General features: G+C 45.6%; 1 protein-coding gene across 1 annotated transcript in view; it reads left to right on the forward strand.

The window, feature by feature from the left end:
* The window catches only part of polr1a (RNA polymerase I subunit A), a 91,925-nt gene that overhangs the window by 20,477 nt on the left and 52,351 nt on the right, over positions 1 to 19,097 (forward strand). The window contains exons 10-13 of the mRNA XM_084331745.1: positions 7,346 to 7,490; positions 11,684 to 11,851; positions 15,995 to 16,117; positions 16,591 to 16,818. Coding sequence (XP_084187871.1) covers positions 7,346 to 7,490; positions 11,684 to 11,851; positions 15,995 to 16,117; positions 16,591 to 16,818 — 664 coding nt within the window. The remainder of the gene's footprint in view (positions 1 to 7,345; positions 7,491 to 11,683; positions 11,852 to 15,994; positions 16,118 to 16,590; positions 16,819 to 19,097) is intronic.

A 19,097-nucleotide genomic window follows, 5' to 3' on the forward strand; every position in this document is an offset into this window, starting at 1 on the left:
AGCAACTACAACTAGAGGGCTGAGCAACTACAACTAGAGGGCTGAGCAACTACAACTAGAGGGCTGAGCAACTACAACTAGAGCGCTGAGCAACTACAACTAGAGGGCTGAGCAACTACAACTACAGGGTGAGCAACTACAACTAGAGGGCTGAGCAACTACAACTAGAGCGCTGAGCAACTACAACTAGAGGGCTGAGCAACTACAACTAGAGCGCTGAGCAACTACAACTAGAGCGCTGAGCAACTAGAGCGCTGAGCAACTACAACTAGAGGGCTGAGCAACTACAACTAGAGCGCTGAGCAACTACAACTAGAGCGCTGAGCAACTACAACTAGAGCGCTGAGCAACTACAACTAGAGTGCTGAGCAACTACAACTAGAGCGCTGAGCAACTACAACTAGAGCGCTGAGCAACTAGAGCGCTGAGCAACTACAACTAGAGGGCTGAGCAACTACAACTAGAGCGCTGAGCAACTACAACTAGAGCGCTGAGCAACTACAACTAGAGCGCTGAGCAACTACAACTAGAGCGCTGAGCAACTAGAGGGCTGAGCAACTACAACTAGAGCGCTGAGCAACTACAACTACAGGGCTGAGCAACTACAACTAGAGCGCTGAGCAACTACAACTAGAGGGCTGAGCAACTACAACTAGAGCGCTGAGCAACTACAACTAGAGGGCTGAGCAACTACAACTACAGGGCTGAGCAACTACAACTAGAGCGCTGAGCAACTACAACTAGAGCGCTGAGCAACTACAACTAGAGCGCTGAGCAACTACAACTAGAGGGCTGAGCAACTACAACTACAGGGCTGAGCAACTACAACTAGAGCGCTGAGCAACTACAACTATAGGGCTGAGCAACTACAACTACAGGGCTGAGCAACTACAACTAGAGGGCTGAGCAACTACAACTAGAGGGCTGAGCAACTACAACTAGAGCGCTGAGCAACTACAACTAGAGGGCTGAGCAACTACAACTAGAGCGCTGAGCAACTACAACTAGAGCGCTGAGCAACTACAACTAGAGGGCTGAGCAACTACAACTAGAGCGCTGAGCAACTACAACTAGAGGGCTGAGCAACTACAACTAGAGCGCTGAGCAACTACAACTAGAGGGCTGAGCAACTACAACTAGAGAGGTGAGCAACTACAACTAGAGCGCTGAGCAACTACAACGCTGAGCAACTACAACTAGAGGGCTGAGCAACTACAACTAGAGGGCTGAGCAACTACAACTAGAGGGCTGAGCAACTACAACTAGAGCGCTGAGCAACTACAACTAGAGCGCTGAGCAACTACAACTAGAGCGCTGAGCAACTACAACTAGAGCGCTGAGCAACTACAACTAGAGGGCTGAGCAACTACAACTAGAGGGCTGAGCAACTACAACTACAGGGTGAGCAACTACAACTAGAGCGCTGAGCAACTACAACTAGAGGGCTGAGCAACTACAACTAGAGCGCTGAGCAACTACAACTAGAGGGCTGAGCAACTACAACTAGAGCGCTGAGCAACTACAACTAGAGGGCTGAGCAACTACAACTAGAGCGCTGAGCAACTACAACTAGAGGGCTGAGCAACTACAACTAGAGCGCTGAGCAACTACAACTAGAGGGCTGAGCAACTACAACTAGAGCGCTGAGCAACTACAACTAGAGGGCTGAGCAACTACAACTAGAGCGCTGAGCAACTACAACTAGAGGGCTGAGCAACTACAACTAGAGCGCTGAGCAACTACAACTAGAGGGCTGAGCAACTACAACTACAGGGCTGAGCAACTACAACTAGAGGGCTGAGCAACTACAACTAGAGCGCTGAGCAACTACAACTAGAGCGCTGAGCAACTACAACTAGAGGGCTGAGCAACTACAACTAGAGCGCTGAGCAACTACAACTACAGGGCTGATCAACTACAACTAGAGCGCTGAGCAACTACAACTAGAGCGCTGAGCAACTACAACTAGAGCGCTGAGCAACTACAACTAGAGCGCTGAGCAACTACAACTAGAGGGCTGAGCAACTACAACTAGAGGGCTGAGCAACTACAACTAGAGGGCTGAGCAACTACAACTAGAGGGCTGAGCAACTACAACTACAGGGCTGAGCAACTACAACTAGAGCGCTGAGCAACTACAACTAGAGGGCTGAGCAACTACAACTACAGGGCTGAGCAACTACAACTAGAGCGCTGAGCAACTACAACTAGAGGGCTGAGCAACTACAACTAGAGGGCGAGCAACTACAACTAGAGGGCTGAGCAACTACAACTAGAGGGCTGAGCAACTACAACTAGAGGGCTGAGCAACTACAACTAGAGCGCTGAGCAACTACAACTAGAGCGCTGAGCAACTACAACTAGAGCGCTGAGCAACTACAACTAGAGGGCTGAGCAACTACAACTAGAGCGCTGAGCAACTACAACTAGAGCGCTGAGCAACTACAACTAGAGGGCTGAGCAACTACAACTAGAGGGCTGAGCAACTAGAGGGCTGAGCAACTACAACTAGAGCGCTGAGCAACTACAACTACAGGGCTGAGCAACTACAACTAGAGCGCTGAGCAACTACAACTAGAGCGCTGAGCAACTACAACTAGAGCGCTGAGCAACTACAACTAGAGGGCTGAGCAACTACAACTAGAGCGCTGAGCAACTACAACTAGAGCGCTGAGCAACTAGAGCGCTGAACAACTACAACTAGAGCGCTGAGCAACTACAACTAGAGCGCTGAGCAACTACAACTAGAGGGCTGAGATAACTACAACTAGAGGGCTGAGCAACTACAACTAGAGCGCTGAGCAACTAGAGCGCTGAGCAACTACAACTACAGGGCTGAGCAACTACAACTAGAGCGCTGAGCAACTACAACTAGAGCGCTGAGCAACTACAACTAGAGCGCTGAGCAACTACAACTAGAGGGCTGAGCAACTACAACTACAGGGCTGAGCAACTAGAGCGCTGAGCAACTACAACTAGAGCGCTGAGCAACTACAACTAGAGCGCTGAGCAACTACAACTAGAGCGCTGAGCAACTACAACTAGAGCGCTGAGCAACTACAACTAGAGCGCTGAGCAACTACAACTAGAGCGCTGAGCAACTAGAGCGCTGAGCAACTACAACTAGAGCGCTGAGCAACTACAACTAGAGCGCTGATCAACTACAACTAGAGGGCTGAGATAACTACAACTAGAGGGCTGAGCAACTACAATGCTGAGCAACTACAACTAGAGCGCTGAGCAACTACAACAAGAGGGCTGAGCAACTACAACTAGAGCGCTGAGCAACTACAACTAGAGCGCTGAGCAACTACAACTAGAGGGCTGAGCAACTACAACTAGAGGGCTGAGCAACTACAACTACAGGGCTGAGCAACTACAACTAGAGGGCTGAGCAACTACAACTAGAGGGCTGAGCAACTACAACTAGAGCGCTGAGCAACTACAACTAGAGGGCTGAGCAACTACAACTAGAGGGCTGAGCAACTACAACTAGAGGGCTGAGCAACTACAACTAGAGGGCTGAGCAACTACAACTAGAGGGCTGAGCAACTACAACTAGAGCGCTGAGCAACTACAACTAGAGGGCTGAGCAACTACAACTAGAGCGCTGAGCAACTACAACTAGAGCGCTGAGCAACTACAACTAGAGCGCTGAGCAACTACAACTAGAGGGCTGAGCAACTACAACTAGAGCGCTGAGCAACTACAACTAGAGCGATGAGCAACTACAACTAGAGCGCTGAGCAACTACAACTAGAGCGCTGAGCAACTACAACTAGAGCGCTGAGCAACTAGAGCGCTGAGCAACTACAACTAGAGGGCTGAGCAACTACAACTAGAGCGCTGAGCAACTACAACTAGAGCGCTGAGCAACTACAACTAGAGCGCTGAGCAACTAGAGCGCTGAGCAACTACAACTAGAGGGCTGAGCAACTACAACTAGAGCGCTGAGCAACTACAACTAGAGGGCTGAGCAACTACAACTAGAGCGCTGAGCAACTACAACTAGAGCGCTGAGCAACTACAACTAGAGCGCTGAGCAACTACAACTAGAGCGCTGAGCAACTAGAGCGCTGAGCAACTACAACTAGAGGGCTGAGCAACTACAACTAGAGCGCTGATCAACTACAACTAGAGCGCTGAGCAACTACAACTAGAGCGCTGAGCAACTACAACTAGAGCGCTGAGCAACTACAACTAGAGGGCTGAGCAACTACAACTAGAGCGCTGAGCAACTACAACTAGAGGGCTGAGCAACTACAACTACAGGGCTGAGCAACTACAACTAGAGCGCTGAGCAACTACAACTAGAGCGCTGAGCAACTACAACTAGAGCGCTGAGCAACTACAACTAGAGGGCTGAGCAACTACAACTACAGGGCTGAGCAACTACAACTAGAGCGCTGAGCAACTACAACTATAGGGCTGAGCAACTACAACTACAGGGCTGAGCAACTACAACTAGAGCGCTGAGCAACTACAACTAGAGGGCTGAGCAACTACAACTACAGGGCTGAGCAACTACAACTAGAGGGCTGAGCAACTACAACTAGAGCGCTGAGCAACTACAACTAGAGCGCTGAGCAACTACAACTAGAGGGCTGAGCAACTACAACTAGAGCGCTGAGCAACTACAACTAGAGCGCTGAGCAACTACAACTAGAGGGCTGAGCAACTACAACTAGAGGGCTGAGCAACTACAACTAGAGCGCTGAGCAACTACAACGCTGAGCAACTACAACTAGAGCGCTGAACAACTACAACTAGAGGGCTGAGCAACTACAACGCTGAGCAACTACAACTAGAGGGCTGAGCAACTACAACTACAGGGCTGAGCAACTACAACTAGAGCGCTGAGCAACTACAACTAGAGCGCTGAGCAACTACAACTAGAGCGCTGAGCAACTACAACTAGAGGGCTGAGCAACTACAACTAGAGGGCTGAGCAACTACAACTAGAGCGCTGAGCAACTACAACTAGAGTGCTGAGCAACTACAACTAGAGGGCTGAGCAACTACAACTAGAGCGCTGAGCAACTACAACTAGAGGGCTGAGCAACTACAACTAGAGGGCTGAGCAACTACAACTAGAGGGCTGAGCAACTACAACTACAGGGCTGAGCAACTACAACTAGAGGGCTGAGCAACTACAACTACAGGGCTGAGCAACTACAACTACAGGGCTGAGCAACTACAACTACAGGGCTGAGCAACTACAACTAGAGGGCTGAGCAACTACAACTAGAGGGCTGAGCAACTACAACTAGAGCGCTGATCAACTACAACTAGAGCGCTGAGCAACTAGAGCGCTGAGCAACTACAACTAGAGGGCTGAGCAACTACAACTACAGGGCTGAGCAACTACAACTAGAGGGCTGAGCAACTACAACTAGAGCGCTGAGCAACTACAACTAGAGCGCTGAGCTGAGCAACTACAACTAGAGGGCTGAGCAACTACAACTACAGGGCTGAGCAACTACAACTAGAGCGCTGAGCAACTACAACTAGAGCGCTGAGCTGAGCAACTACAACTAGAGCGCTGAGCAACTACAACTAGAGCGCTGAGCAACTACAACTAGAGCGCTGAGCAACTACAACTAGAGGGCTGAGCAACTACAACTAGAGCGCTGAGCAACTACAACTAGAGCGCTGAGCAACTACAACTAGAGGGCTGAGCAACTACAACTAGAGGGCTGAGCAACTACAACTAGAGGGCTGAGCAACTACAACTAGAGCGCTGAGCAACTACAACTAGAGCGCTGAGCAACTACAACTAGAGGGCTGAGCAACTACAACTAGAGCGCTGAGCAACTACAACTAGAGCGCTGAGCAACTACAACTAGAGCGCTGAGCAACTACAACTAGAGCGCTGAGCAACTACAACTAGAGCGCTGAGCAACTACAACTAGAGCGCTGAGCAACTACAACTAGAGCGCTGAGCAACTACAACTAGAGGGCTGAGCAACTACAACTAGAGCGCTGAGCAACTACAACTAGAGGGCTGAGCAACTACAACTAGAGCGCTGAGCAACTACAACTAGAGGGCTGAGCAACTACAACTAGAGAGGTGAGCAACTACAACTAGAGCGCTGAGCAACTACAACTAGAGCGCTGAGCAACTACAACTAGAGGGCTGAGCAACTACAACTAGAGGGCTGAGCAACTACAACTAGAGCGCTGAGCAACTACAACTAGAGGGCTGAGCAACTACAACAGCAACTACAACTAGAGCGCTGAGCAACTACAACTAGAGGGCTGAGCAACTACAACTAGAGCGCTGAGCAACTACAACTAGAGGGCTGAGCAACTACAACTAGAGCGCTGAGCAACTACAACTAGAGCGCTGAGCAACTACAACTAGAGCGCTGAGCAACTACAACTAGAGCGCTGAGCAACTACAACTAGAGCGCTGAGCAACTACAACTAGAGGGCTGAGCAACTACAACTAGAGCGCTGAGCAACTACAACTAGAGCGCTGAGCAACTACAACTAGAGCGCTGAGCAACTACAACTAGAGGGCTGAGCAACTACAACTAGAGAGGTGAGCAACTACAACTAGAGCGCTGAGCAACTACAACTAGAGCGCTGAAACTCTAAAGTGGACGTCACCAGTAAACTGGTGATACTGAGAGCACCCAGGTACATGTTCTGAGTACACGGCTACATGTTCTGAGTACACAGCTACATGTTCTGAGTACACAGGTACATGTTCTGAGTACACAGGTTACATGTTCTGAGTACACCGCTACATGTTCTGAGTACACAGCTACATGTTCTGAGTACACAGGTACATGTTCTGAGTACACGGCTACATGTTCTGAGTACACAGGTACATGTTCTGAGTACACAGGTACATGTTCTGAGTACACAGGTACATGTTCTGAACACTACTGTAGAATGAAGGGTATAAAATAGAATACAAACATTCTGTCCACAAAGTCCGTCTCCCATTCATCATCAATGGAGCAGCTCTTAGACGTTATACCTGATGACATCACAAGTTGATGACATCAGCACTACCCTTGGTGAAGCATCAGCACAGCGAAGTATAAAGTAGCTTTAGACCTCTACACTACCCCCAGCCACCCGCCATCACAAGACTTCTCTGGTTTCTGGCTTTGTATTTTATTCGGAGAGAGTAGGTCAAATATTAACAAATATTAATGAAACTTTCCTAGGACATGGAAATAACATATTCGAATTCTTAATTACACTTTAAGGTTTTGCTCACTCACGTCCGGGTGTAGGCATCTCTTGGAGTGCCATTGTTGTTGTTGTTGTTGTTGTTGTGGTTGTTGTTGTTGTTATTATTATAATACTATAACTTTACTTCCTGTTCCAGGTATCGTCCAATCAACCGTCTGGGAGACCAGATGTTCACCAATGGGCAGACAGTCAACATGCAGGCTGTGATGAAAGAGGGCAATACCATACAGAAACTATTGGCTCTCATCGCTGTGGAGAACACACAGACAGGGGAAGAGGAGGTGTGTGTGTGTGAGAGAGAGAGAGAGACTGAGAGAGATATGTTGGCTGGGTATCAAAAGAAGTATCAACCGATTCACAGAAGTCACTTCTGCCCAGTATTGAGAAGTTGTTAGAAAAATAGTACCAGAATTTTAAGATCCCATCCACTCGAAAACCTGTTCCTCTGCTATGGTCAACTGCTCTTGGAGGCATGGCTTTGACTATACAGATTTATACTTGGGCGTCTTTTTTCACATGGTTCCCCTGGAGAGGGAGAGCTTCTCTGCACTTCCCTGAAATCTGAGTTGCGTTTGTGATGTATGTCACTAATAGGTCGACGCTACTCGCTCGACTTCAGCTACACCGACAGCCGAGTAGGTATTGACACGTCTTGAAAGAATATAAGCTGCCGACTTGGAATTCCTGGTAAATCAATGAGTGCTTGTTGCCAATTAGCTAATTCATAGATCCTTGCATTGACTACAAGGTTTTCATTCAGACAAAGTATATATATATACTTCACATTTGCATGTTCCTGGTATCTGATTCTAGGGACATCTATGGATCTCGGGGAATGTATTCCCAGTGTCAGAAATACTGTGTCTGTTACTAGGCTTGAGTAAATTGTAATGAACCAAATGAGAATATCAATAATTTATTTTTTTATCTTTGACTGTGAATAACACCATGCTAAAATTGACCAGACAAATTAATAGATGGAAGATGATTAAACAGAAGGTTTTGTAGATACAGTACTGAATTCTGCCATCTGGACACATGCAATTTGAAATACGATTATAGAATATAGAATATCAGGCATAATTCAGATTCAGATTCAGACAACTTTATTGGTCCCGCGTGGGGCAATTCATATTTGCAGCTTACAAGCAACAAAGACAAACAAACAACAAAACATCTCAACGACAGCACGGCAAATAAAAAGAGAAACAATCCATGTGATACAATCCAGCAATGAAAGTAAAAGTAAAAACAGACAACCAAGTGCAAAATGCTACTTAAAATGACTACTGTCTGTGTTTGATAGCCGAGGGGACAAAATATTTGGCGTAGCGGTTGGTCCTACTTGGTGGGACGTCATAACGGCGGCCAGAAGGCAACAGTGAAAACTGCTGAGACAGAGCATGGAGGGGTTGATTAGTGATGCTCGTCCCCTTCTTGACCACCTGGTCCGTCCAGAGAGAACATAGGTCTCTCTGTTTTACTCCAATTATTTTGGAGCACACTTTCACAATATACTGTAGGCTGTTCCTATCTTTAATGGACAGGCCACTGAACCAGCAGATAAAAGAAAAAGTTAGGAGGCTTTCAATAAAATAACTATAAAAAGTGCTCAGGATCTTCACACTAACATTACAAGAGTTCAGCTTTCTCAGCAGGTAGATCCTCTGCTGACCTTTTTTAACAATAGACTCTGTATTTAGGTTGAACTTCAGTTTACAATCAAACACAGTTCCCAGGTATTTGTACGATTCAACAGTCTGGACGTTGAAATGGTTATGCGATTAAAATGCGATTAATTAGATTAATTAATTACAAATCCTGTAATTAATTAGATACATTTTTTTAATCGCCTGACAGCACTAATATATATATATATATATATATATATATATAAAAAAGTTCAACAATTTCGTGTGGTATTGGTATCTAAAATGTTGAAATGATTCCCAGCCCTACTCTTGGTACCAACTTTTAGTGTTGGTGAAATGCCATCTTAGTTTAGCCTGGTAACTAACGACCCAATTTGGAAATGCAAAAACACCAACAGCTATTTTTATCTTTTAGATAACGCTAAGCTAGTTGTATTCCAATGCAACAGACCTTTTGCGGTAACGTTAGCATTAGCAATACTAAGGGCTAGATCCACAAAGAATGGATTGCACGGAGCAAGTTGCACTCTTACTTACAATTCATGATGAATTGAAAATGGGGGACCCTGATGTAAACAAGACGAAAGTCTTTCTCTGGTCTGCATCCCCTTAACAATTGTGTGTATTGAGCCGTAATGTATTGTACCCATTCTGCAACCTGTTAATAAAGTTTCCATTCAATCGATTGAATGAACATTTTATTAACAGATTAATGTTTTATTGGTCCTGGGGGGAAGGAGGAGGTTTGTGTTGGCGGAGCGAGGGTTACGGGTGGAGGGTTCTGGGGTGAGGAGATCTTTGAGGTAGGGGGGGGCATTTCCGTGAATGCATTGGTGGGTCAGAAGGGATATTTTGTATTCAGTCCGGGTGGTGATGGGGAGCCAGTGAAGTGAGTGGAGGATGGGTGTGATGTGGTCGTACTTACGCACTCTCATCAGGATCCTAGCAGCGCTGTTCTGGATGTATTGGAGCCTCTGGAGACTCTTGCTAGGAATCCAGATGAGAAGTGCTTTACAGTAATCCAGCCTGGAGGAGACAAAGGCGTGGACCAGTTTTTCAGCATTTGGGAGGGTGAGTGTGGGACGGATTTTTGAAATGTTCCCGAGGTGGAAAAAGGAGGTTTTGCAAATGTGTTTGATGTGGGTCTCGAAATTTAGGTGGGGGTACATTTTTACACCAAGGTTGGTGACCTTGGCCTGAGAAGGAGATGCTGGTGATGGGGGGAGATTGGACCTGGTGGGGGGTACCAATGAGGATGGCTTCTGTTTTTGAGCTGTTTAACTGTAGGAAGTTTGATTTCATCCACGACTTTATCTCCTCCAGGCAGGAAGTGAGGGTGGATGATGTGGATGATGATGGCAGGGCTGCAGATGATGGGGGTGGTGATGGCAGGGCTGCAGAGGGGGGAGAGTCCGTTTTAAGGTTGTGTGTCATCAGCGTAGCAATGGAAAGAGATTCCATGCTGGCTGATGACACGGCCGAGGGGGAGCAGGTAGAGGGCAAAGAGGACGGGGCCGAGGACGGAACCTTGGGGGACACCACAGGTGACAGGGAGGGTCCGGGATTTTCTTCCTCCCAGGGAGACGTACTCGGCTCTGTCGGAGAGGTATGATTGGAACCAGTTGAGGGTGGAGTCAGAGAGTCCAATGGAGAGTAGACGGTTGAGGAGGATTTGATGGTCAATGCCTGGTGTCGAAGGCTGCGGTTAGATCAAGCAGGATGAGGAGTGAAGGGGAGCCAGCATCAGCCGCATTCTCCCTTTCTGTGTGTGCGTTTGGAAAGACCAGATGAAGTCCGAGGAGTATTATATTGATAGGGTGGACGACAGATAATGTTGATATTTAAACATAAAAAATACAATACATAATACATGAATTCATGATCATCATGCAACATAAAACAATTGTAGGAACGGTTTGGGAGAGGAAGGGGTTTTAGGTTGCGCAACTTGCGTGTTGTGTTGTGAGTTCCAAATTTTTTTACTTAAAGTTTAAAGCTCAATAATATATCAAAACGTGGCACTTTACAGTGAACATGAGGTCTATTTGTATTAAAAACAATATATATTTTTTGTATAATTTTTTTTATTATCTTTTTCCCCCTTCTTTTTCCGTTTTTCTCCTCTCCCAATGTTAGTCGTTATCTCAATTCCCAATCCCCTTCCTGGTCGTTGCGCACTCTACCCCCTACCGTCGGTCCGGGAGGGCGGAGACTATCACATGCTTCCTCCGACATATTGTGTACCCAGCCCACCGCTTCTTTTCACCTGGCAGCGCGGACTCTCACTGGGAGTGTGTAACATGTGGAAGGTCACACTACCTCTCCTAGATCCTTCCCTTGCTGTGCAGGCGCCCCGACCGAACTGTAGGAGTCGCTGTTTACAATGACCAGGACCCACCCTCGCCGGGTTTCCCACCCGCTAACACTGCCAATTGTGTTAGTATGGACGGTCTGCCAACCCGGAAGCACCACAGCTGGATTCGATCCCACTGTCTCTGTGGTGGTAGACAGACGCTTAGTCCGCTGTGCTACCCGGCCGCCCTAATAGATTGTTTTTTATTTAAATGTCTGGAAGAGCTCAAAAATAAAAATGTCAAATGATATTTCCGTTGCCTTTTTTTAGTTGATCTAAATGTTATTGATTGTGTTAAATGGGCATATCATATCGTCTCAAATAGATTGCAGGCACCTGAATCTCATCGTATCGTATTGTGGCATAATTTGTGATATCGGCAAAAATCGTATCGTTGTCCAAAGAATCGATATCGTGATTTAAAAACGGGTGATTCCTACCCCTAATGCTAACCTCTCTTCTCCTCCAGGTACCAGCCGCCTCTCAGACGGACCAGTCCTTGCTAGCTGCTATCCCTGGAGCCACGTTGAAAGATAAACTTCACAACATCTGGATCCGCCTACAGAGTCACGTCAACATTGTGTTTGACAGCGACATGGACAAGCTGGTCACTGAGAAGTACCCTGGAATCAGACAGGTACATACATGTACACATTAGGGATGCCCCGATCACGTTTTTTGCCACCGATCACCGATCGTCGTGAGCCATATCGGCCGATACCGATCCGATACCGATCGTTTTTGATTAAAAAGAAATTAAAAATTATTTTATATAATTTTTTTTTTTTTTTTTTATAAAATATATATATTATATAATTAGACTTGTACTTGTATTATCTGCGAGACATCGCCACCACGCAACAAGTCAAAATGCTCGCTATCTGCAAACAGCTCCACTGGCTGTGTGTACTCTAGTAGCCTCCAGCTACCAAAAAGGATTCTCCGGCGCTGCAGCGGGACCCTATTGGTAACGTTATGCTTTGGTCATTTAACATTCAGCAAGCCCTCAGCTCGAATACGCATTCAATCAATGTTATAAGACATTGATATCAGGAGCTATCTGTAGCTACTGCTAGCCGGCTAGATGACGTTAAGACAACTATTTAGTTCAATCGGACATTTCGTTGTGATCAGTGAATTAACGTCAGCTAACGCGAGCTAACGCGAGCTAACGGAGGTATCAACATGCACTACAAGACTTGCTGGAGCATTTGTTGATATCAGGAGCTATCGGTAGCTAGCCGGCTAAATACCGTTAGACAATGCCTACTAAAAGTGAATAGTTGACTGGGTAATTTTGTTTAAACAGTAACGATAGCTAGGTAGCTAACGTTAGCTCAGGTCGAATGCACTAGACTCAGCAGAGGAGGTCCGCCTCCTCTGTCTGTGTTTACAAACTCTACACGGGTACGGGCGGGGCTAGGGAGGAGGAGCAGTTTGCAGGTCCTGTGCGTCTGAGACAAGCGAGTGAGATATCCACTTGATCAGTTTCCGCGATCGGCGAATATGACTAATTATCGGAATTCCCCGATCGCATATTTATACTAATTATCGGCCGATAACGATCGGTGGCCGATCGATCGGGGCATCCCTAGTACACATGAATATAACCAGACAGGTACATACATGTACACATGAATATAACCAGACAGGTACATACATGTACACATGAATATAACCAGACAGGTACATACATGTACACATGAATATAACCAGACAGGTACATACATGTACACATGAATATAACCAGACAGGTACATACATGTACACATGAATATAACCAGACAGGTACATACATGTACACATGGATATAACCAGACAGGTACATACATGTACACATGAATATAACCAGACAGGTACATACATGTACACATGAATATAACCAGACAGGTACATACATGTACACATGAATATAACCAGACAGGTACATACATGTACACATGAATATAACCAGACAGGTACATACATGTACACATGAATATAACCAGACAGGTACATACATGTACACATGGATATAACCAGACAGGTACATACATGTACACATGAATATAACCAGACAGGTACATACATGTACACATGGATATAACCAGACAGGTACATACATGTACACATGAATATAACCAGACAGGTACATACATGTACACATGAATATAACCAGACAGGTACATACATGTACACATGAATATAACCAGACAGGTACATACATGTACACATGAATATAACCAGACAGGTACATACATGTACACATGAATATAACCAGACAGGTACATACATGTACACATGAATATAACCAGACAGGTACATACATGTACACATGAATATAACCAGACAGGTACATACATGTACACATGGATATAACCAGACAGGTACATACATGTACACATGAATATAACCAGACAGGTACATGAATATAACCAGACCGGTACATGTACATGGATATAACCAGACAGGTACATGAATATAACCAGACCGGTACATGTACACATGAATATAACCAGACAGGTACATGTACATGAATATAACCAGACAGGTACATGTACATGAATATAACCAGACAGGTACATGTACATGAATATAACCAGACAGGTACATGTACACATTAATAGAACCAGACATGACGCCCCATGCTAGAGGACAACAGGTCAAACAGGTGATGCGCTGGGTGGGAGGAGTCACAGGTCAAACATGTGATGTGCTGGGTGGGAGGAGTCACAGGTCAAACATGTGATGTGCTGGGTGGGAGGAGTCACAGGTCAAACAGGTGATGCGCTGGGTGGGAGGAGTCACAGGTCAAACAGGTGATGCGCTGGGTGGGAGGAGTCACAGGTCAAACAGGTGATGTGCTGGGTGGGAGGAGTCACAGGTCAAACAGGTGATGTGCTGGGTGGTGGGAGGAGTCACAGGTCAAACAGGTGATGTGCTGGGTGGGAGGAGTCACAGGTCAAACAGGTGATGAGCTGGGTGGGGCTGTTGAGGTACCGAACCGAAACACGTCGGTACTACCGAGTATCGATTCAAGTGAGATACCAAAAAAATACTTATTTTTTTTATTTTTTTTTATTTAAACTTTTTTTTTACTTTTTTTTTCATGTCAACGTTCACACGCACAATATATGCTTACCTAGGATTTGACTTGATTCAACAACAAAGCAGTCGGAGCAATGACAAGCCGAAAACTGTCGAAATTGTAGTTATTTGAAGTTTGGATTTTTTTTTTCAGGACTAAATTACATTTAAATTAAATTTCTTGAGACTAAAGTACCGAAAAAAGGTACCGTTGGGTACCTGTATCGATTCACAGGTACCGGTATCGGTTCAAATGTGCAAGGTACCCATCCCTAGTTGTTGGCGCACAAAGTGTTAAGGCAGCGGGAGCTGGAGATGTCTTCCAGGGAGGGAAGAGGGCAGAGTTAATGACCCTCTGGAGAGCTCTCCTGTCCACGGCTGAGCACCCGGCCTACCACACTGTGAGGCAGAAAATGCTGTACGCCAGAAAGTCCACCAGCAGCTTTTGTCCCAAGTAGCCTCAGGAAATATAGACTCTGCTGTGCCTTCTTCACTGTTGCCGTGCTGCAACTTCTAGTTTGACTGTTTGGGATCTGATCTGACTTTTGTGAGCCAGAAGCCCCACACTTCCGGAGTATGAGAAAAACATGGCTTGTTTGCATCTGAAGCTACAGACAGGAACAGCCCGTCCAGAACAGGACTGACACAGAGGGGTAGAGGGACATGCTAGAATGAGACAGGACTGAAACAGAGGGGTACAGAGACATGCTAGAATGAGACGGGACTGAAACAGAGGGGTACAGAGACATGCTAGAATGAGACAGGACTGAAACAGAGGGGTACAGAGACATGCTAGAATGAGACAGGACTGAAACAGAGGGGTACAGAGACATGCTAGAATGAGACGGGACTGAAACAGAGGGGTACAGAGACATGCTAGAATGAGACAAGACTGAAACAGAGGGGTAGAGAGACATGCTAGAATGAGACAGGACTGAAACAGAGGGGTAGAGAGACATGCTAGAATGAGACAGGACTGAAACAGAGGGGTAGAGAGACATGCTAGAATGAGACAGGACTGAAACAGAGGGGTACAGAGACATGCTAGAATGAGACAGGACTGAAACAGAGGGGTAGAGAGACATGCTAGAATGAGACAGGACTGAAACAGAGGGGTACAGAGACATGCTAGAATGAGACGGGACTGAAACAGAGGGGTAGAGAGACATGCTAGAATGAGACGGGACTGAAACAGAGGGGTACAGAGACATGCTAGAATGAGACAGGACTGAAACAGAGGGGTACAGAGACATGCTAGAATGAGACAGGACTGAAACAGAGGGGTACAGAGACATGCTAGAATGAGACGGGACTGAAACAGAGGGGTACAGAGACATGCTAGAATGAGACGGGACTGAAACAGAGGGGTAGAGAGACATGCTAGAATGAGACGGGACTGAAACAGAGGGGTACAGAGACATGCTAGAATGCTGAATCTGAGTGGTATTTTCAGCAAAAAAACGATGAAAGAAAAATGGGGGCGACAGTGGCTCAGGAGGTAGAGCAGTCGTCTGGTAATCCGGAGGTTCCCCGTTCGATTCCCGCTCCTCCCGGGCAGCGTGTCAAAGTGTCCTTGAACAAGATACCTAACCCCTAACTTCTCCCGATGAGCAGGTCGGCACCTTGCATGGTTGCCTCTGCCGTCGGTGTGTGAATGTGTGAGTGAGTGGGTCAAATGTGAGGAACAAAATTGTAATTGTCTTCTCTCTGTCAGATCCTGGAGAAAAAGGATGGACTGTTCCGGAAACACATGATGGGTAAACGAGTGGACTACGCTGCTCGCTCTGTCATCTGCCCCGACATGTACATAGAAACCAACGAGATAGGAATACCAATGGTGATTATCTCCATCTCTCTGTCTGTGTCTCTATATCTGTCTCTGTCTGTCTCTCTCTCCGTTTGTCTCTCTCACTCTCACTCTGTCTCCCTGTGCGTGTCTCTCAATTCAATTCAATTCAAAAAGCTTTATTGGCATGAAATTTCACAAATGTTGCCAAAGCACAAAGCCAAATGTTGCCAAAGCACTCTCTCTCTCTCTCTCTCTCTCTCTCTCTCTCTCTCTCTCTCTCTCTCTCTCTCTCTCTCTCTCTCTCTCTCTCCCTCTCTCTCTCCAGGTGTTTGCCACTAAGCTGACCCACCCCTCTCTCTCTCTCTCTCTCTCTCTCTCTCTCTCTCTCTCTCTCTCTCTCTCTCTCTCTCTCTCTCTCTCTCTCTCTCTCTCTCTCTCTCCAGGTGTTTGCCACTAAGCTGACCTACCCTTCTCTCTCCAGGTGTTTGCCACTAAGCTGACCTACCCCTCTCTCTCTCCAGGTGTTTGCCACTAAGCTGACCTACCCCCAGCCCGTGACTCCCTTTAACGTGAAGGAGTTGCGGCAGGCGGTCCTTAACGGGCCCAACGTCCACCCCGGCGCCATCATGGTGATAAACGAGGACAGCAGCCGGACCATCCTGTCGCCGAGCGACGCGACTCAGAGAGAAGCCGTCGCTAAGCAACTGCTGACGCCCTGCTCCGGCCAACACAAGATGCCCATGAAGATAGTAAGACGGACACAGATACATTCATTCATTCATTCATTCATTCATTCATACATTTTTATTTATTTGTACATGGAATTGTTACCCGTCCAACAGTGTCTTCAGTTCAATACATATAGTTCACTTAATATGATCCACTAAATTCCATGGCCGAAAGGAACAGGAAGAAGACAACTGGTATTGTACCTGCAGCCCCTATACACACTGATAGACTATTCAATAGGGCAGGGGTTCCCAAAGTCGGCCGTCGCGGGGGGGTCGCCAGATGATTTCCAAAAATAATAATAATAATAATAATCCAAAAAAAAATATGTATTTTTTTTTAGTCAGGCCACTGAACTTAGAAGCAGGCCAGGACAGTGTTTCTAGTTGCAGCAGCGCAATAGTTAGATCATCTAGGTGGGGAACAACCAGGAGATCACTGCAACTCACACAAGTTGGAGAACTATCTCTCTCTCTCTCTCTCTCTCTCTCTCTCTCACTCACTCACTCACTCACTCACTCACTCACTCACTCACTCACTCACTCACTCACTCACTCACTCACTCACTCACTCATTCACTCACTCACTCACTCACTCACTCACTCACTCACTCACTCACTCACTCACTCACTCACTCACTCACTCACTCACTCACTCACTCACTCACTCTCACACACACACACACACACACACACACACGCACACACACACAAAAGGAGCCGCATGTGATTGGTGGAGGCGGGACCCTTACAAAAAACTGTTGTTGCTAATCATTGTCACAGGCTAGCCTGTAATAATCCCACCCAGAAAAATCTACTTTGCATTTGATATATTGCAAATATATGCCATCACACACACTGGCATGTAAAGGGTTAGAATTATAAAATTAATATGTGGTGTTATGATCAGGGCTGAAGTTGAATAAAAGATTGTATTATTTTCAATCTGACATTACAAAAAAACTGAAAATCCATCAAAATCAGTGTTGTTGCTAATCATACATATGCTAGCCTGTTTTTTAACAATAATTTGTGATGCCATCACAAACACTGGCATTTAAAGGGTACAAATAAAAAAAATGCCTGCACCAGAATGCAGGAAATGAAGTCTTTGTAACAAGAAATGTCCTGGTGGTGGACCCCCAGACCCCCTGCTTAAAAAGTGGCCTGACTGGGGCTATATTTTGCACTATATTTCCTGGCCTGAATGATTTCCCCAGTCCGGCCCTGGTTAAAAGCCTCCAATGCTTATTAGTGTGTGTGTGTTTGAACGTGTGCATGTTTCAAGCATACATTTCCATTTATAAAAAAAATTCAATAAAATAAAAATATTGTAATTTATTTTCTATAATAGTGGGGGTCGCGGCTCTCTGACACCGTTATTCTTGGGTCGCGGCCTGAACAGTTTGGGAACCCCTGCAATAGGGCAATGTTTACCAAACCAAACAAAATGTACCTACTTATTTTGCAGAAATTAAAACATCAACACAATAAAATTAACATAAATAAATACATTTTGTGTATCTATCAGTTAATTGCATATTTACTGAGGTTCATTCATTTATACACACACACATACATTTATCTATATATTTATAGTACACTGTTTTATTATATCATGTATTATTTTATAGTATACTTCTACTATACTATTATACTATATAATTGTATTTACATTTTTTTTTTTTTTTTATTATACTATAACTAAATCATACTATATCATATTCTAGTATATAGTACGGATATGGACGTATTGTCACAGGACCTGGAATGGATAGAGGGCATCATATTGATTACCTTCAGTACACCTGAGATCGCTGACGTAGAACATTGATAATGTTGTCATTAGGGATGCACCGAATATTCGGCCACCGAAAATTATCGGCCGAAAATGGTTAAAAAGGGCACTTTCGGCTTTCGGCCGAAAGGGTTTTAGCACCGAAAATATATCACTGAATGCCAAATAATGTGTTGTTGTGATGACGTAATCAAAACGTGGCTACATACATAGCATGCGCAACGTGTAACGTGAGCAGCTTGGCAGCTCTTCCTGCGTTCTACAGATAACTCCTCTTGGGACTCGCGCTGTTTCTATGTAAACTCTGCGAGCAACGCATCCAATAAATGCGTCTTTAACATGCTTTATATCCTCGCCATTACTATATGCCCATCGCGGTTAAAAACCTTTTTAACTAACGTTAGCGTTAAGCTAGCTAACAAGGCTTCTGGTCCTCTTTCACCTGTCTCTCTTAAGCTACGTCATCCCCCGCTAAGAGTCACAGGAGATGTAGTAAATACAA

This window comes from Notolepis coatsorum (assembly GCF_963971535.1).
Source record: "Notolepis coatsorum genome assembly, chromosome: 16".
Lineage (NCBI taxonomy): Eukaryota > Metazoa > Chordata > Actinopteri > Aulopiformes > Paralepididae > Notolepis > Notolepis coatsorum.